At 36.9% G+C, this 18,863-nt stretch overlaps 1 protein-coding gene across 1 annotated transcript; it reads right to left on the reverse strand.

Moving 5' to 3' along the window:
- Nucleotides 1-228: 228 nt before the first annotated feature.
- Nucleotides 229-17,709, reverse strand: LOC131052860 (secreted RxLR effector protein 161-like). The gene is made up of 3 exons (XM_059210418.1): nucleotides 17,557-17,709; nucleotides 17,247-17,438; nucleotides 229-369 (listed from the first exon to the last, which is right to left on the reverse strand). Exons 1-3 carry the CDS (start codon nucleotides 17,707-17,709, stop codon nucleotides 229-231), a joined length of 486 nt encoding a protein of 161 aa, XP_059066401.1.
- Between the last annotated feature and the right edge of the window lie 1,154 nt (nucleotides 17,710-18,863).

The raw sequence follows: 18,863 nt of genomic DNA on the forward strand, positions 1-18,863 counted from the left end.
CCATCGTAGTTGGCTTCTTTGCTTTCCCTTCAAGCACAAGTGAAAGGTCTTTCTTTACCAGCAAGGACCCCATCTGTACCTTCTATAACCCGAAGTTCTGATCGGAGAACTTCTCTATCTTCGCTTCTTCCATGATTCTGGAATTTCAACCACCAAAATCTTAACAACGATCTAACCTCGCTCTGATACCAATTGTTAGGATTTAAAGCAAATTAGAAGAGAAGAAAATTAAACAATGAATTCATAGATAGGGACAAATGAAACATTCAATTTATCGTGGTTTGGCAGATTGCCTACATCCACACTCAAAGCAGGAGAATCAATTATATTGATGACCAATTCTGTTTCTACATACACAGCTGCAAGCAGCTTCAGAATACACAACAATAATGATATTCAAACAGCTCTTAAAAATCTTTACAGCAGAAGATGAAGAGCCAAGGGATTTGGCAGCAAAGAGGAAGGAGTCTGTTGGACTTCACTTCCAACAATATGGTTTTTCAGGTTAATATTTTACAAAGAAATGTAATCAGCTTCTGAGTTCAAAATAGTTATTTTTCCTTTTAATCTGGATATTTAATATGGTCAATACAATAATTACAAATCTCTACTCAATCTGGCGCTGTTTGAATCCCCGGTTGCTCCCCAAGATGCCAACATTATTTTGCAATGGGCAAAAACATACCACAATTATAGCTAACTATCCACAATTATCTTACAGAAGTACATTATATCTCGTAATGAATTGTTGTGTCATATTAAATCATTGTTTTCCATTGAGTCTTCTACAACATTGGACCAAGCATGTCTTTATTGGTTTCAGCTTCAAGCCCAAACTCTCCGGGAGAGCAACTTAGCTGATATGGGCGGACATAATGGACTCCTTGGACAAGATCCATAGCCTTCTACTAATTGAGGTGGCATTAAGAAGCCATATTCCATCAAAAAGTATTCAATTCGAATGAGCATGCATGCTCTTCATCCACAACAAGAGATTCAGATGCTTGAACCTGTTGACACAAAAATGAGCACAATTTAGAGCCAACTAAATATCATGATGATATGACTTATCATGTCATTTTGTTCAATTTGGTTGACAGAAACTATTGAAATGCATCTTTTTGAATAGGAGATTGTTTCTACAATTGTTAAGCTTTATAACATGTACTGATTTACGATTGCAAATGAGTGTGTATAGGATGCTAATATAGAAACATTGCAACCAAAGAAAGAACAAAGTTGATGATATGTGCATTGTCTCATGTATGAACAGCTCCGACAGAAACACACAGATATAATAATTATATTGTTTTAATGGCACATTGAATCTAACCACTTAAAAAATGGTTGTATATGTAAAATTGTAGAACATCAACAAAAGATCTGACTTATTTATCACATACAGCTAGATCTGGAACAGAGGAGATTCTATCAAACTTTTTTAGAGTGAATCTCCACATCTTCTCTGTAAATGTGTGCCAACTAAGCATGCACCCTTAAAAAGATTAGTTTCAGTTTATGTGTCACGTAGAGATATCAGTTTTCTACTCTGTAAGCTTCTTCAACTCTTTAGAAAGATCATATCTCCTATTACCAGAGAAACTAACCAATTATTTATTATCTAGTAGATTCTCAGTTTGAACTGCAGCAGTTCTCTAGATAACAAGTTATCATAATTACATTATCTTGGTCTACACGATGTGAAAGGATGTAAAATTTGGTATTTTAAATATGTAATCCAAACACCTTCCTGTTAGCCAATTTTCGCCCCTAAGCCTAATTAGCTAAATAAAGGTCGCCATGTTGTTTCAACGTTCAAGAGTCATTTGCCTAGCCCACGTTTAAATTTAGAAGAGTTCCCCAAGTTAAAGTGAATAAATTCTTGTTACACATGGTGTATAAGTTTTTGAGTGTGCCTTTTGGCCTTTGGAAAAGATGTTTTAGCTATTAAGGTTTTTAAATACCTTAGTATTACCAAAAAGTTTCAAATAGGGTTTGATTACCTTGCCAAAACCCATGTACACTTTACACTTTAAGCTGGAAGTCATATTTTGAAAATGTCGAGTTTTTTAGAAGTTTTAGGTTTCAAGGTGTAGGGATTACTTGCTTCCTGCCATATGGCACGTTGCAGGAGTAACATGGTGGTACATGGCGTGCTGCATGAAGGATATAGAGATTTCAGGAGCTGATAACAACTCAATCCCATGAGCTTAAATGTGTAGAAGGAGAACATCTACATGGTTGCATTCTATTTTTCATCAGGTATGTCATTATCTTATGGAAACTGATTGGATGGGCACAAGTCTATATAGGGGAGTTCAAGGAGTTTCATGAGCTCTGCAAAGTGAAAATTGTAGTTTGGATGTTCTTGATGGAAGATGTGTATGTTCAGGGTGAATTTTTGTTCTGTTTGAAACAGCATTTTGGTGAACCTTTTTAGGAGAGTTTCTTTGGATATTACATTATGTCAAACCTCTATAAGGTAGTGAGTTTACGAGGGTAGAAGGTAGTGAGTTTATGAGGGTTTTATGAGGCTTGTTAGAATCTTCATTATATAACCCTGTACATCATTCTTACCTCTGTTCGAGAGTGGACTATGCTAATTATTGCCAAATGGTTAAAACCTTTCTCTAAACCCCATATGGCAGTAAACTATGGTAGACAATGTGATAGTGGGAGAAAAATATGTTGTCATATGAGTAGGTTTTGCACTACTGTCTCAAGAACCTAAGGGTAAGGGTTGAATTGAGTCATTAAAGGTGAGAATTCCTAGTCAAATCCTTGTCAAAGGACCTCACTGAAACTATGGTATTTAGGCTATACACAATAGAATGATTATAGTGAGGTAGCAATCTTTCATGATAGTGAGAAAGTAGTCTTTTATAACATTGCGAATAAAGGAGATTGCTTACTACAAGTTTGCGGTGTTCAGTGAATAGAAGAGTATTGGAGCTAGGTCTTATTAAAGCCCTCCGAGATAGAAATGTTTGCAAGAAAGGACAGGCTGGTCATTACATGTCTATTTCAGTCTGTGTATTGATACAATTTATCATGAAAATGATGTAAAATATATAAATTATTTTAGAGTAGTGGCGTTTAAACAGTCAAATGAAGAGAACACAGTCAGGCATGTGAAAAAGACAAAAATAAAATTAGTAACTTTTGTAAGTATTGCATGTATGAATGAAGCGCAATATCATGCATGGCAGCATCCTATTCATGACCATATGGACACAGGTTTCTTTGCCATGCACAGCTAATCACTTGTAAGAGGATGGTATTCATTGTTTATTGAAGAAGCAGAGTAAAATGGATAAGGAGATATGAGAGTCTCATGACTGTGACAGTCTCTTTCTTGATTGCAACAAAGAGTCACTGAGCACAAAGTAGAACGACATAAGGGTATAAGGAACCACCAGAAGTGAACATACAAGGTATGACAGTATATTAGAGACAAGAAAAGGGGTATAAACTTCATGTTACAAGCCATTTTGACAGTCATTAGAAAACAAGACAGAGAACATGAGTTGCGGTAATAAATTGTATGTTCACTGTCATGACCATAAGATGAAATAATGACAGACCTTCGATATGGTAGAAGCCACATTTCATTGAGTTTCATGTAGCAGGGCTAGAGAGTTTGGTAAATAGAGAAAGTGATTTATGTGCTACTGTGAAAGATCTATACTCCTTGAATGACAACCAGGAGTAAACTAGGCAGAGAAAGGAAAGATCACAGGGTTGCTGAAGCTTGTGAAGGTTATTGACCAACCAAAACATCTGAGGAAGTGGAACTAAAAATGTTCAGACCATATAAAGACAAACAAATGAAAACAAATGCTTAATGACAGTGACAAAGATACATAGTCTGAGATCAGTTTAGAGCAAACATTTATAAACACAAGGAAGTGCATGGTAGAGTATGGTCAATATAACAAAGAATGTGGAGAGAAACATGAAATGATGGATAAGAAACTATCATGGCCTTACAAGTCATTGTCCAAGCACCATCATGTATTTCTAGTTGTTCAAATCATGGTCTTGGAGTGGTGACAACACTCTATATCATGCTTTACACAAAAGGCGTGGTTGTATCTGTTATGGAAAAGATAATACATGACGGTCAAAGAAGATATCTTTGTTAAAGGAAGTGAAGGGGTTAAGCATGCATGGTAGAGGAAAAGGCAGAAGCAGGTTTGTGCGAGTGGGCAGAGGCAATGAAACCCTTAAGAAGTCAAAGACGAGAAAACAAGGATATGTTGGTTTGACCAAGCAAAATGGTATAGAGGTCCCTCAAGTAAGAACTGTGGTTAATAATCATGACAGTCTTATGGACAGTAATGGCAAAGAAATGTACCTAAACATACATATACCATCATGCTTAATGACACTGATATAATGTGGAGGAGGATAGTCACACAATGTGAAGAGACACAATGAACCGGGTTCCATGAAAAGATATAGTGAAAATCAAAGGGAAATGGAAAAGTACTGATAAGAGAACGCAGTCCTTATGAGGAGAGGGACAAGGAAGTGTTCTAGATAGTGAAGTAAAGGAGAGAATGAAATGACAGAGGTACATGGACAGTGCCACAAGAACAACACACTATGACAAAGGATAGAGAACATACACTGAACTACGATGAGAAGCTTGCTTGACAAATGACAGTCCATAAGGGAGTTTTGAAGAGATCTTAGATTGAATAAGGGGATGGAGGCCATCAGGACAACTCACTGGTTTAAGTCAACATACAGTGGTAGATTTTAAGTCGAGAAGTAAAAACCGCAATGTAAGGAAGGTTGAAGATTGTGGAAACAAAATGTTAAAGGCATGCCAATCCTTGTCATTGTCCTTAAACTATAAAGAACCTAGAGCCTGTATATTCCCAAATGATAGTCGTCAAGGTTTTGAAGATGAAAATGTGCGAGTATATGATGCCAAATGACTGCCACAGTAGAGAAAAGGATAAAGACCTCGTGACCAGGCCAAAGACATCGAAAGGTATGACAGGAGTCTTAAGAGAAGAGGACACTTGGAGTCATAAAGCATTCAAAGGACAATCATATCATGTAAGCAAGGTGACAAAGATATTCGATACTATCAAGGTTATTCATGATGTTTTTCTTCATGATGAACACATTAGAGAGCAAAGATGAAAGACGAAAACAAAGAGCAAAGATATCATAATTTGTCGAGCAAGAATTAATGTATGTGACAAGGCATACCAAGATGAACACGCTTTGAATAGAGATGAAATATGTGTCATATTTAAAAACACGTACGCGGCACATCCATTTTAGGTGTTTCTTTTTGCTAGTGGTCACTAAATTGTTCACCATCTTCATGTACATATCCTAGTTTGAAACAGTCATCCAAGATGTGGTATCATAAGTTTGATACTTCTGTATTGAAATTTGGGTTATATGAAGAGTGAGGAAGATCATTGTCTCTATATTAAGGTGATTGATGATGAGATACTAATAATTGTCATATATGTTGATAATATGTTGTTTATTGATAACAACAAGGTGATGATTAGAGAACTCGAGTCTTAGATTTTGGCACATTTGATATGAAGGACTTGGGGGATGCAATATATATTCTTCAAATGTAAATCATGTGAGATTAGGTTCACAAAAATCTTTGGTTAAGCTAGAGTAAGTATGTTTAAATTATTTTGCAGAGGTTTAATATGCATGATTGTAAGCCAGTTAGTTTTTCACTTCTAGTTGGGATAAGTTGAGTTTAAACATGTGTCCAAGTTTTGATAATGATTATGAAGATAAGGTTCCTCTATGAGATATTTAAGGGATATATGCCTTACTTTGTGAGAAAATGAACTAATATCTATTTTGAGAAATAGCACCAACAAGATGGGTAAGAGGGCCTAAGTCACATGAATGGGTAGGAGGATTCGTTAATTCTTCAAATGATTGCATGCATGCATGGTTGATTTATCAACACGTCAAGTACTATAGCTGAAAAGGTATGTGTGAATATTTTATTTCATTAATATATATATATGTGTGTGTGTGTGTGTGTGTGTGTGTGTGTGTATGCAAAGATGGAAGACGAATATATTTTCCCTGGCCGTGCTGTGGTTTGGGCTGGATGACAACATCTTCCTCTGTGTGAAACATCATGCTCTATTTGTGGGTCCTATCTCGTTGGATGGCATGTCCCCTTTCTTCTTCGAGTGGTTTCCTTGGTCGCCGCCAATGGGTTAGGGGTTGCTTGGTCTATGAGAGTTGGAGTGGCTGAATTTCTGGAAGAGAGGAACAATAGTAAGGCTTGCAGTTTATGTGCCTCCTTTCACTATGATATCCTAGCGGGGGTTGTCATTGGGAAGATGGTTGTGTTTGACACTAGTTTGTAGATCCAGACTCTGCTGTTGTGTTTCCTTGTGCTAATGAAGATTGTAGGGTCTAAGAGTCTTAGCTCTACCCTGGCTTTTGTTGATACCCCTACCTTTGATGGGGTCTGGATGAGGCTTCTTTGTAGGTGTGGTTTTCAGATTGGGGTTTAGGGTTGTCTTCTACTTTATTTGTTGGAAGGCTTTGCTTGGGTTTCCCCCTTTCGGCTTTGGTGTTTGTGGGTTGGATGGAGGACTCAGTTAGTCTTTTTCTCCCTCTGCAGATTAAGGATGAGCTGACTTCTTTGGCTTTCTTTGAGTGTCTCTCCTTGTTTTGGGAGTGGAGATGTGAGGCTTTTACCCTCTTATGGGATAGGGTTACCCTATTTGAATGGGCTATTTTGGGCTCTTTTTGTTTGTTCTTCTACAACCATGTTGTGGGTTTCAAAGTGTTTGGCTTTTCTTCCCATTCTACTTTCAGTCAAGGCTATGATGCTTCTGGATGGACCCCTCCCAACATGACTTCTATGGAGGTGAAGGTCATCCCTATTGAGGTGGGATTTTTGTTGGTTACTCTGTTGTTAGAATGGTGTTTTTTTTTCCTGCGACTCTCTTTTTGGTTCCTTATTGAGGTGGAATCTTCTCCTATTGAGGTTGGGATATGTGTTGGAAAGGAGGTGATTTTGTATGGCATTCTCTCAAAAGGCATTGCCCGCATGCTGGTTTGTGTCTTGTTTGGTGCATTCCTCTATCTGTCATCTTTTTTTTGGCTCCTATTAAGGTGGAGAGGAGTTCAATTGGTTAGAAGGTGGTTGGTTGGTGGAGGTTTCGGAAAAGAAGTTGTTGGTTGGCTCACAAAACCATTTTTATCCATGTATTGAAGGTTAGGGGAACCCTAGAAAAATCCCCCTTACTGCTATAGCTGGTGGCCTAGGTGGTGTGGTTGTGGAGGATGGTTTGTTTGCCACTCTGTCTTCTAATCAGTTTGTTGTAAAGGTTGTGGATTCTTTTGAAAACCCTTGAAGGTTTTAGGATCCTTTGAAAACCCTTAAAGGTTGTGGGTTCTTCTGAAAACCCATGCTATTGGGAGTTGGTCTACTATGTGTGGCTAGATACCTTCCTTCTTTGTTCAAGGGTTCAAGGCCCTTTCAAAATCTTGTTCTTTTTCTTTGTTTTGGGTCAGGGCCCTCTCCTTGCTTATCTAATCAAAAACATTGATTGGTGTCAACATGATGCAATAATTTTTTTTTATATCATTTCAACAAGCATAGCCAATAATTGTTAGTATAAACAGGCAAAGAAAAACCATAAAAATCAACAATAAACAAAGAAACTATAATAGAAACAAATACACAAGAACAACAAGACATGATATTTATAGTGGCTCACCAAATAATGGCTACCTCCACTCTCAAGCAAGGATAACTTATATTAAACAATATAAAGTACATATATTTTACCCATCTATTTATACTTTCATAGTCATGTATGAAATGAATAGTATAGGGAAGTTGAATAGTCATGTGACCATTGGGCTTGATATTCCCAACAATCTCCCTCATGAAGTCCAATTGGCACAGCCATGCACTATGCAATCCTTGCATTTCCATTCCTAATCTTACATGCCAACCAGAACTTGAGAAGATTTCCAATTCGTCAGACTCTATTCAAGCACACTTCAAATGAGTCGTCTCCAAATCAAATCAAAATTAAAAAATATTCTCAAACTAGTTCATGTAGTAATCAATAATCAACAAGACAAACACTACTATCTACATTTGAAAAATAAACTCCTTCATCAGAGTCTCCTGCTCCAATGTGACACTGGCTATGTGGGCGAATAATTAAGTGATTTTAACATGCACAATATATAACTTAACCTAACTTAATATGGATAATTTAAAAAGTAAATATATTTATAAAAACAAACAATTATTTACTTATTATAAAGCGGAAAAAATCAAGCCCTAGGTGTTCCCCCCACTCCACTCCAAGGAGACAGAAAGGAGGGTCACTAGGGTTGACGGTTTTCACTTAGGAGAGACTTTCCATTCAAAAGAGGGGTTGAAACCCACAAGATCCAATCCCACACAACACAAGACTGGATTCTAAATGAGTTTCAAGGGTTGTGACATCAAGGATACCCTCTTTTGTAAAGAATGTAGATAGAATGATTGAACTAGGAATGCATGTAAAGTAGGAAAGATTCACTTGTAGACAGAGATAGGGATACGGGATGAAGCTACGGACCTGGAATTAGCAGTAAAATGTCAGGACGATGCTGTACTGCAAATTTGAGCGAAAGTTGTCGAGATGATGGCGCCCAGAGTGCACACGGTCCTCTGAAAAATCCGCGAAACGAAGGGGGATCTATTCGTCTCTGCACAAAGATTCCAAATCTTCAATTACAGCCGTGTACCTGCAACCTACACATAGAAAAGAGAGGATGATTGGGGGGTTAGGGATTAGGGGTTTGCCTTTAGGTCAAACCCCGGTTTTGGAATTAACCAAGAAATGAGAATGTTGTAAATGTAAATGTTTGTAATGTAAACAAGTACTGATACCTTGTTGTAAGAATGTTTGTATTCTTACATGCGATGGTGTAATGATGTTGTATGTTGTATGTTGTAAGTGATCTCCTCTTCAATGGTTGAATCCTTGTCTTTGAATGCAACACCTAGCCTTGAATGGAGACTTAGAATGTTCAATTGCTTGAAGGAATGCTTGAATGCTTGAATGCTTGAATGTTTGAATATCGCTTCCACATCTTTCTCTTGCTTATTTTCTTGCTCTCTTTCTAGGAGAGGAAAAGTAGTTTATATACTTGTCAATTAGGGTTGAGAGACTGATTTTTCAGACCTTAGGCTGACCTAGAAGCATCATTTTTCGAATTGCAAACTTAAAGACTCGATGCCCAACAAGAGACCGGGCCCAAAATAGGGCCAGGGACCAGGGCGCTGGGTGCCATGGTCCTGGGGGACCAGGGCACTAGGCACCATGGTCCAGAAGGACTAAGGCACTGGGCGCCATGGTTCCACCTCCCGGGACAGTAGGGTGCAAGGAAGGATCATGCCAAGGTGCAGAAATATGCAGTTTTTGATGTCACAAGTAGGTTTCGGGGTCTCCATTCAGGTTCAACGTTGCGCCGCCATCGTGAAGACCCAAATGCGGTCGAAATTGCAAGTGTCGCAATTTTAGGATGCTACATTTAGCCCCCACTTTAGCGGGAGTATAAGCGTACGCCCATACTTCCGGTAAAGTACAAGGAAACAACATTGAAAAACTTTCACCACATCAAGGAGGCAAGATACACCAAGCCCCCAGTGGACTAAGGATCTTACGACTTCAATTGACAAAGTAAAAGGGAAGATCACGAGGGAGAACCATGACTGTCAGTAGTAAGGTTCCCTCACTATGAGTCATGCAAGAAAAATACCAAAAATTTTCAAGGCAAAGCTAAGTTCGCCAAGAAATTTTTAAGTATCTTGAAGAGATATGAATGGGATGTATGCCACCCTACATTAAAGCGATCGCACACGCCTCATCGGGGGTGATTGCTTTAAGGTAGTGATACATATAAGAAATGAGAAGGGAAAGGAGCACGTTATCACAAGGATTTAGCCCCCAAGTGTGAGATAAGCCCAAGGATAATAGACACAAAGCACAAAGTGACTTCGCTTTCCTCGGGGTCAGTATGATGTATGATAATTCATGTATATCATATGTATGTATGCATAATTGTTCTTCATTCCCCAATCAAGGAAGGTCACCTAGAAGAAGGGAATACATGTGTCTTTTGAGTCAACATGAGAGAGACCAAAAGAGATCTCAATGCTTTGCATCGTCCTCAAGTAGACAACACTAAGGACAACAAATAGAAGAATGAGAATAACACATAGAAGAAGTAACAAAAGAGATCAAGAGAGGAGGAGAGAGTCTGCTAAGCTAATGAAACTAGTCTAGCACGTCATCTACCCCCCTGATCTTGCTGATCAATATTTCGGGAAGGCAAGAAACACGCTAGAGGAGGAACATCCAACACAGCAGATGGAGCTATCACAAGATCCAAACAAGGGCTATGTTCATGTTCCACGCCACGTTGTTCTTGTCTAGGAGCTAGGATAAGTGCTTTAGAAAATTCGTTAGATAAATGGTTATCAACATTAACATATTCATATTCACTATCAGAAGAAAGAGGAGTAACATTTTCATCATGAATAACATTTTCATCTATATCATCATCAAGATTTATAAAAATAGGATCTTTAACTCGCACAGGATCAAGACCATCATGCATCTTATGTTTAGGAGATTTTGGCTCAATTTTCGGCTGAGGAGAAAATGGAATAATACTAGCTGAAGGTGTTTTTGGGGATTGCAAAGTTTGAGAAGTAGTTGCCTGAGCTCTAAGACGACGCTTTCGTCGGTGTTCATGTGCAGAATGATTTCATCTAGTCTTAGTAGGAAGTTGAGAAGATTGAAGAGGAGGAATATTCTCATCCTTATCACTTGGGTGTTTAGGTTGTGGTCTCTTAGGTTGAACAATAGGAGAAGAGGAAGGTCTCTTCTCTCTATAAGAGGAAGGAGGAGGAACTACTCCATATAAAGGAGGAATATTTGGTTTAGGAAGGAGACCAAGTCCATCATGATGAGGAGGTATAGATCTACTTTTAGGAAGTTTATTAGATATAGGCATAGTCACATTCATAGGGATGGGTTGGGAATCTTCTTGAGGAAAGACATTAGTTTTATCTTTCAAAGGAAGAACTTCCTTCTCATGAATGATAGGAGTATCAAGTTTGGGTGTTCTAGGTTCACTTAGAGATAGGATCATATCTTTTTTCCACTTTTGATAAGATTTGAAAAGATGATCACTTCGCGGTGGAAGAGATTGGAATTGTTTAGGCCAAAAATAATTAATAGGAACGCTAGAAGTTCTTTCAGCTAGTTTAAAGAGACTCTCATTGACAGTAACAACTTCACCATTATGGGGAAATTTCAAACACTTGTGAATAGGAGAAGCAATAGCTTTTGTGGAAGATAGCCAAGGATAGCCTAGCTTCACACGAAATTGTTTGGACGATGGAATAATAGCAAAGTCCACATCAAGGGATTTGTTATGGACCTCAATAGGTAATGTAATAGAACCAATTGCAGGAGAAGAAAATGCATCAAATAATTTCACAACCACATTTGTTTTGTCATAGATCACTTGATTCAATTGCAAAGTAAAAAGAAATTCTTCAGTAATGACATTAACCATGCAAGAAGGATCAATAAGCACTCCACGACAAGGTGTATTCTTGACTTTTGCAACTATATATAAAGGGCCATCAGGTGCCCTGATAGTTTCACTGGAATCAAATGTGATGGAAGGTTCTTTAGGGATTTTCTGCTGTTCCACAAAGTTAATCACATTCGGAGTCATAGACAAAAGACTATCAGGCGAGAAAGAGGAATCATTAGTCTCAATCACATTAGAGGTATGAGAAGGTAATGGATCAGTAAAAATCTGAAGATTTTGGTTAGGAGGAGCTACAGATGTGTTGCCTTTATCATTCACACCAGAAACAGAGATAGTATTATTATCAATCAAATCCTGAATTTTACCCTTTAAAGCAAAACATTTTTCAGTATCATGCCCAGGTTGACGATGAAATTGACAAAAAGATTTGTTATCAAAATAGGGTGAATTAATCTTTGTAGGATCTATTTGCTTTATAGGAGGAAGAGTAAGCACATTTTGTTCCAATAACTTATTCATGATACTATGCAATGATTCATTCAAAGGAGTAAACTTTCTTTCTTTCTTGAAAAACTTAGAAATAGGAGGCACACCTGATGCTACATTCACATTGTTGTTGATGATGTTTTCATTGAACTTAATAGACTCTCTGTTCAGTTTAAACTTCCCAAATGGTTGCTGACTACTATCACCCTTATCACTCGGAGCCATAGGATTTACTTGTTCCATTTGACTCACAGTCAGTTGATAATTGTGAAGAGTTGCGCACAACTGTTGGAAAGAAGTAAACTCAGAAAATAGAAGTTTTTCTCTAATATCTTTTTGTAAGTTAGAAATAAAGATTCTTTGAATATCATTGTCAGGTACTGGAAAAGAAATTTGATCATACAAATGCTTATATCTACCAATGAAATCAGTCACTTTTTCTTTAACACCTTGTTTACAATGCATTAAATCAATCAAAGTAACTTTAGGATTTATATTGTTTTGAAATTGTTGAATAAAAGCATTTGCAAGTTGTTCGAAAGAAGTAATAGAATAGGAAGGCAACGAGCAATACCATTGTAGGGCTTTATCTCTTAATGTTCTAGTAAACAGTTTTGCAAGCAACCTTTGGTCATAAGCAAATTCGGTACATATTGTTTGAAAGGTCTTAACATGTGTTAGAGGATCACCCTTACCATTATAAATCTCCAAATGCGGGATTTCAACATGTTTAGGGGGGATAGCTCGAACAATGTCAAGAGAAAGTGGGGTCGCAACATCAAATGTGGGCACACTAGTCTTAGATTGATTCATAGAGGCAATTTGTTGCTGTAAAGAAGAGACAGTTTGTGCAAGGTTGTTAATGGTCGCTTCAGTCGAAGAGTTCATATTAGACGTGTTAGATTGTGATGGAGGTATTATGTTATTGAAAGAAGGTATTGATTGAGAGTAAGGTGGTGGGACACTATGATAGTTAGTCATAGGAGATGATTGGAAAGGAGGAACACTACAAGGAGGAATGGAATGGTTAAATGAATTGCCCCCTTGCGTCGTGTTTATTTGTGGAGATGAAATAGGAACACTCATTGAAGGAATGAATGAAGAAGTTGGATTGAATGAAGGAAGAGGATTGATTGAAGAAGAGGGATTGCCCCCATGACTGGTGATCATAGGTGGAATGTCTTGTATTGAAGTAGTCATTATGTTTGATGTAAAAGTAGGTATACTAGCAATAGGAGTTGTCAAAGGAATATAATGATTAACTTGAGTAGGAGGTTGTGTATAACCTAAAGTTTCGGCACAACTCTTCATAGGCATCACATTCGAATCCACAATGTGTGCAATACTACGCAAAATATCAATTCCATTCTTATCACTTTGAACCATACGTTTTAGACCCTCGATTAATGAAAGAGCTTGACTATCAGGGTATTCTTGAGACATCCATTGTAGAAAATCATCAAATTGGTTATCCAATTTCAAAAGTTGTTCTACAGAAACCTCATGGAGAGCTTCTTCATCATTAAGAGGATTAGAGGAATTACCCATGTCCTCGGTAATTACACCTTGGAAAGACTTAATTCTAAGGCTTTGTCTAACGGGAATAGTGTAAGTAGGGCTTATTGTTGTAAAAATCATGCACTAAAGAGAGAGAGAAGATTTTGAATTTTAGAGGTAGCAAATTTCAATAAAATCAGCCAATCTCCTAGATTTAAGCTATTAAATACAATCAGGACAATCTCCCGAAATTTTGGGAAAAATGTCAGGGACCGTGGCGAACGGAGTGCACACGGTCCTCGCAACTTTTTTTGAAATTTTCAGGGATGAAAGTTATGATGATTTTAAAGCTAATCTGAAAAAATTGAGTGATTTTACGATCTGTAGCTAGGCCAAATTAAAGTTGCAATCTCAAAATTGAACCCTACCAAGATTGTTGAAAAATGCAAATTTTGAATTTTGAAAAAGAGAGGGAAACTGAAATTGTGAATTTTATGATTTTAGAGGGAATACTGAAAGCAATGCCGGCTTTGAAATTTAAAATTTGACTCAATTTCATGCAAAATTCAAATTTGAAAGCGGAAATCAAAGTTGCCGCAATTAAACACTTAATTTCAAAAGTCACAAATTGCAAAAATTTGAATAAAACACTGAAATTTCAAATGAATGCTAACACACTTTTCAGATTTAGGACTGTAAGAAACACAATTTTAACAGAAATTTCAATTTCAACAATTTTTGAATGATTATAAGCCTTAATCCAAGCAATCACTAGACCAACTTTGACTTTAATTTTGAAAGTGTTAGAATTGATAAAATCAGCCAAAATTCTGGATTTTAGCAGAAAAATACAGTAAGATCTAGCTCCCGAAATTTCGAAAAAAATGTTGGGGATGATGGCGCTCGGGGTGCACAAAGTCCTCGCAACTTTTTTCCAAATTTTCAGGGATGAGAGATATTATGATTTTGTTGCGGAATCCAAAGTTACAGCTGATTTGGAGGTGTTTTGATCAGTGAAATTATCAGTCAAAGGTTGAATCAAGAGGGCTTTAAAAATTAGGGTTTTGACACTTAACCACTAAATTTTCAGAATTAAAGCACAAGTATGATTTGACAATTTGTAATAGAAGGGTAGATCTGAAACAAGCATTTAACAATTAAACATTTCACAAGCTCAATTACTAAAAAGAAAATTTTAGGGTTTTTATGCAATTAACCTCTAAAATTTGCAAAAGATCAAACATGGAAATGTAATTAAGGAAGCAAATTTTTCAGATCTAACCATGAATAATCAGAATTAGGATGTTCACGTCAGGTTCACCAAAATGTAAAGCAGAAAAAATCAAACCCTAGGTGTTCCCCCCACTCCACTCCAAGGAGAGAGAAAGGAGGGTCACTAGGGTTGACGGTTTTCAGTTAGGAGAGACTTTACATTCAAAAGAGGGGTTGAAACCCACAAGATCCAATCCCACACAACACAAGACTGGATTCTAAATGAGTTTCAAGGGTTGTGACATCGAGGATACCCTCTTTTGTAAAGAATGTAGATAGAATGATTGAACTAGGAATGCATGTAAAGTAGGAAAGATTCACTTGTAGACAGAGATAGGGATACGGGATGAAGCTACGGACCTGGAATTAACAATAAAATGTCGGGACGGTGCTGTTCTGCAAATTTGAGCAAAAGTTGTCAGGACGATGGCACCCGGAGTGCACACGGTCCTCCGAAAAATCCGTGGAACGAAGGGGGATCTGTTCGTCTCTGCACAAGGATTCTAGATCTTCAATTACAGCCACATACCTGCAACCTACACACAGAAAAGAGAGGACGATTGGGGGGTTAGGGATTAGGGGTTTGCCTTTAGGTCAAACCCCGGTTTTGGAATTAACCAAGAAATGAGAATGTTGTAAATGTAAATGTTTGTAATGTAAACAAGTACTGATACCTTGTTGTAAGAATGCTTGTATTCTTACATGCGAAGGTGTAATGATGTTGTATGTTGTATGTTGTAAGTGATCTCCTCTTCAATGGTTGAATCCTTGTCTTTGAATGCAACACCTAGCCTTGAATGGAGACTTAGAATGCTCAATTGCTTGAAGGAATGCTTGAATGCTTGAATGTTTGAATATCGCTTCCGCGTCTTGCTCTTGCTTATTTTCTTCCTCTCTTTCTAGGAGAGGTAAAGTAGTTTATATACTTATCAATTAGGGTTGAGAGACTGATTTTTCTGACCTTAGGCCGACCTAGAAGCATCATTTTCCGAATTGCAACCTTAAAGACCCGATGCCCAACAAGAGACCGGGCCCAAAATAGGGCCAGGGACCAGGGCGCTGGGCGCCATGGTCCCACCTCCCGGGACAGCAGGGTGCAAGGAAGGATCATGCCAAGGTGCAGAAATATGCAGTTTTTTATGTCACAAGCAGGTTTTGGGGTCTCCATTCAGGTTCAACATTGCGCCGCCATCGTGAAGACCCAAATGTGGTCAAAATTGCAAGTGTTGCAATTTTAGGACGCTACACTTATATATTTAAAAAATTAAAAAATATATTAATTAAAATTTATATGTGATATATGTATATTTAAATCACTTAAATATATATTATAATATAAATTTTATTAAAATAAATATAAATTTAAAATTTAAAAATTTACACATAAATTATGATTAAAAATTTTAAATTTTTAATTCACTATTAATTTATTAGTTTAAATATTTGTAACTTTAAAAAAAAAAAAAAACATAGTAAATAAAAAACTATAATTTTAAAACAAGTTTTGCTAAGACTGAAACCCTAAGTGAAATTGAGGAGGCAGGGGCGGAAGTGATGGGTTGGTACAATGGGTTGTACTGGCTTGGGGATTGGGGTGGTGCAAATTTTCGCCCCCGTAGCCAATGCCCTCCAATGTTCGCTTGTAGTAGAAAATATAAAGGACTCTCATCTTCCTTATGATCCTTGTTGACATAGGACAAAATTGTGAGTGGGTAGAGGCAAAAATAAAACACAAAATAATTACAAATTTCTGTACCAAATTCTAATTGTATTACTTGCATAAAATTGCTTTACATTTGCCTCTTTTATAGAGGTGTATATAAAATTCCTAAATAATACTGAGTTAAATTTTTTATAGAAAATACTAAATGACCAACTGATTTACATGACTGAAAGAAGAAAATAACTAAAAATTAACTAACTAGACTATAGTAGAAATTTCCTAAATATTTCAATACTAAAATAAATTATAGAATTTTCCTAATCTAATAGAAATATAGAAATTTTCTAATCTTCTAGAAAAATAGAATTTTCCTAGTCTGGTAGAAATTACCAGAGAATCTAGAATATTCTAACACTCCCCCCTAATTTCTACCACTAATTACATCATTATTTACAATGCCCAATTTTTTTCTCAAATTCTCAAATTGTTCTTGTGCTAATTCCTTGGTGAATATATATGCAATTTGCTCCTTTGAATTGCAATGTTGTAGGATGATTTTTCTATTGTTCACCAATTCACGAATAAAATGATACCGAGTGTCAATGTGCTTTATCCTTTTGTGATAAACATGATTCTTTGAACGTACAATGGTGGACTTGTTGTCACAATAAATTGTTGTAGATTCGTTTTGTTCATGCATTAGATCTTTCAAGATTCTTTGTATCCATACTGCTTGACATGCTATTGATGTTCCTGCCACATATTCTACTTCTGCTGATGAAATTGTTATTGTAGGCTTCTTCTTTGATGCCCATGCTACAAGACATGTTGCAAGATGAAATGCATATCCAGATGTGCTCTTTCTGTCATCAATAATGCCAGCAAAATCACTATCTGTATATCCAACCAACTGAAAAATTATCTGAAGTAGAATACAATATGCCACGATTCATAGTTCCTACAATGTACCTCAATAATATTTTTCCTTCTTGCCAATGTGAGTTCTTTGGTGAATCCATGAATCTTGAAATAAAACTTACTCCATACATTATATCTGACCTAGTTGCAGTGAGATACATCAAACTACTAACCAATTTTCTGAATATAGTTGAATCAAAATTTGTCTCATTATCTTCTCTACTTAGTTTTGTGCCTATTGCCATAGGCATAGAAACTCGACTGCAATTTATCATTCTAAACCTTTTCATAACATCCTTTTCATATTTACTTTGACAAATGAAAATTCCCTTATCATTTTGAGTGACTTCAATACCAAGAAAATATTTCGTCAAACTCAAATCCATCATCTGAAATTCTTTCTTCATTGCAAATTTAAACATGTTTATGGACCCTAATAAATGAACCTGTGATGTTGAGAAAGAAGGGAAGATGGCGGTGGGAGGTGAGACTTTGCCTCCTAATGACAAAGTTACTATTGTCGATGTGGAAACCCTGAAGAATAATGCAGTCTTTCTAGAATTCAACAAAGGTAGTAGCGATTCGCCTATGACCATGCTTCATAGCACGAAGAGTGGGATGATGGATTTTTACAAGATTATTGAATGGGTCTATTTAGAGATGGAAAGTTTGAAAACTAAACAGGCAGATTCTTCTAGGAAAGTGGATACTTTAGAAGCTGTTGGGATAGGTAATCGCAGCTCCCTGCCTAATTATTTGAATGATCTAACAAAAGGCATCAGTGACATGGAGGCTATAACTGGAGCTTATGAATCTCAATTCAAGGTTGTGGAGGCTAGGTTCAATTATTTGGAAAAGAGGGTTCTCAGTCATGAGAATACCCTAAAGAAAATTGGAGAACAAAGCCAAAAAATTCTGAAAGCCCTCAGTTGATAGCTTTAGAGTGATGATTACCAAACTAGAATAGATCCACCAGGAAAAGAACACGATAGAAATTTCTGAGGATAAGTTTCTTGCCCTCGAGGGTGTGGCCACTGGACATGGTAAAATAACCCAAGCAATTATGAGGAAGATGGCTCAACAAGCCAAGGAGTTGGAGGATCTTAAGGGTGTTGCTTCCTCAATGGCCCAACTAGAAAAGGAAGCAATGGAGCTTCTTAAAAATTTCTCTTAGGTTTGTTGTTTTTCGATCTTAGTTGTCCCTTAGGTGTTTTTGTGTTGCCCCTCTATTTCTTTTGGTGCTCTTGCTGGCTTTTTGTCTCTGTCAGCTATCTCTATTTCTTGTTTTGTTCTATCTAGATGGACTTTCAATGTTTTATCTATTTTATAACTTGGTGTAAAGGGTTTCGGGGTCCCTTCAAAACCCATTTTTCACTTAATCAAAAATATTTCTATGGAAAAAATTTCAGTAAAAATCAAATCATCAACA

This window comes from Cryptomeria japonica, chromosome 8, assembly GCF_030272615.1.
Source record: "Cryptomeria japonica chromosome 8, Sugi_1.0, whole genome shotgun sequence".
In the NCBI taxonomy this organism is placed as follows: domain Eukaryota; kingdom Viridiplantae; phylum Streptophyta; class Pinopsida; order Cupressales; family Cupressaceae; genus Cryptomeria; species Cryptomeria japonica.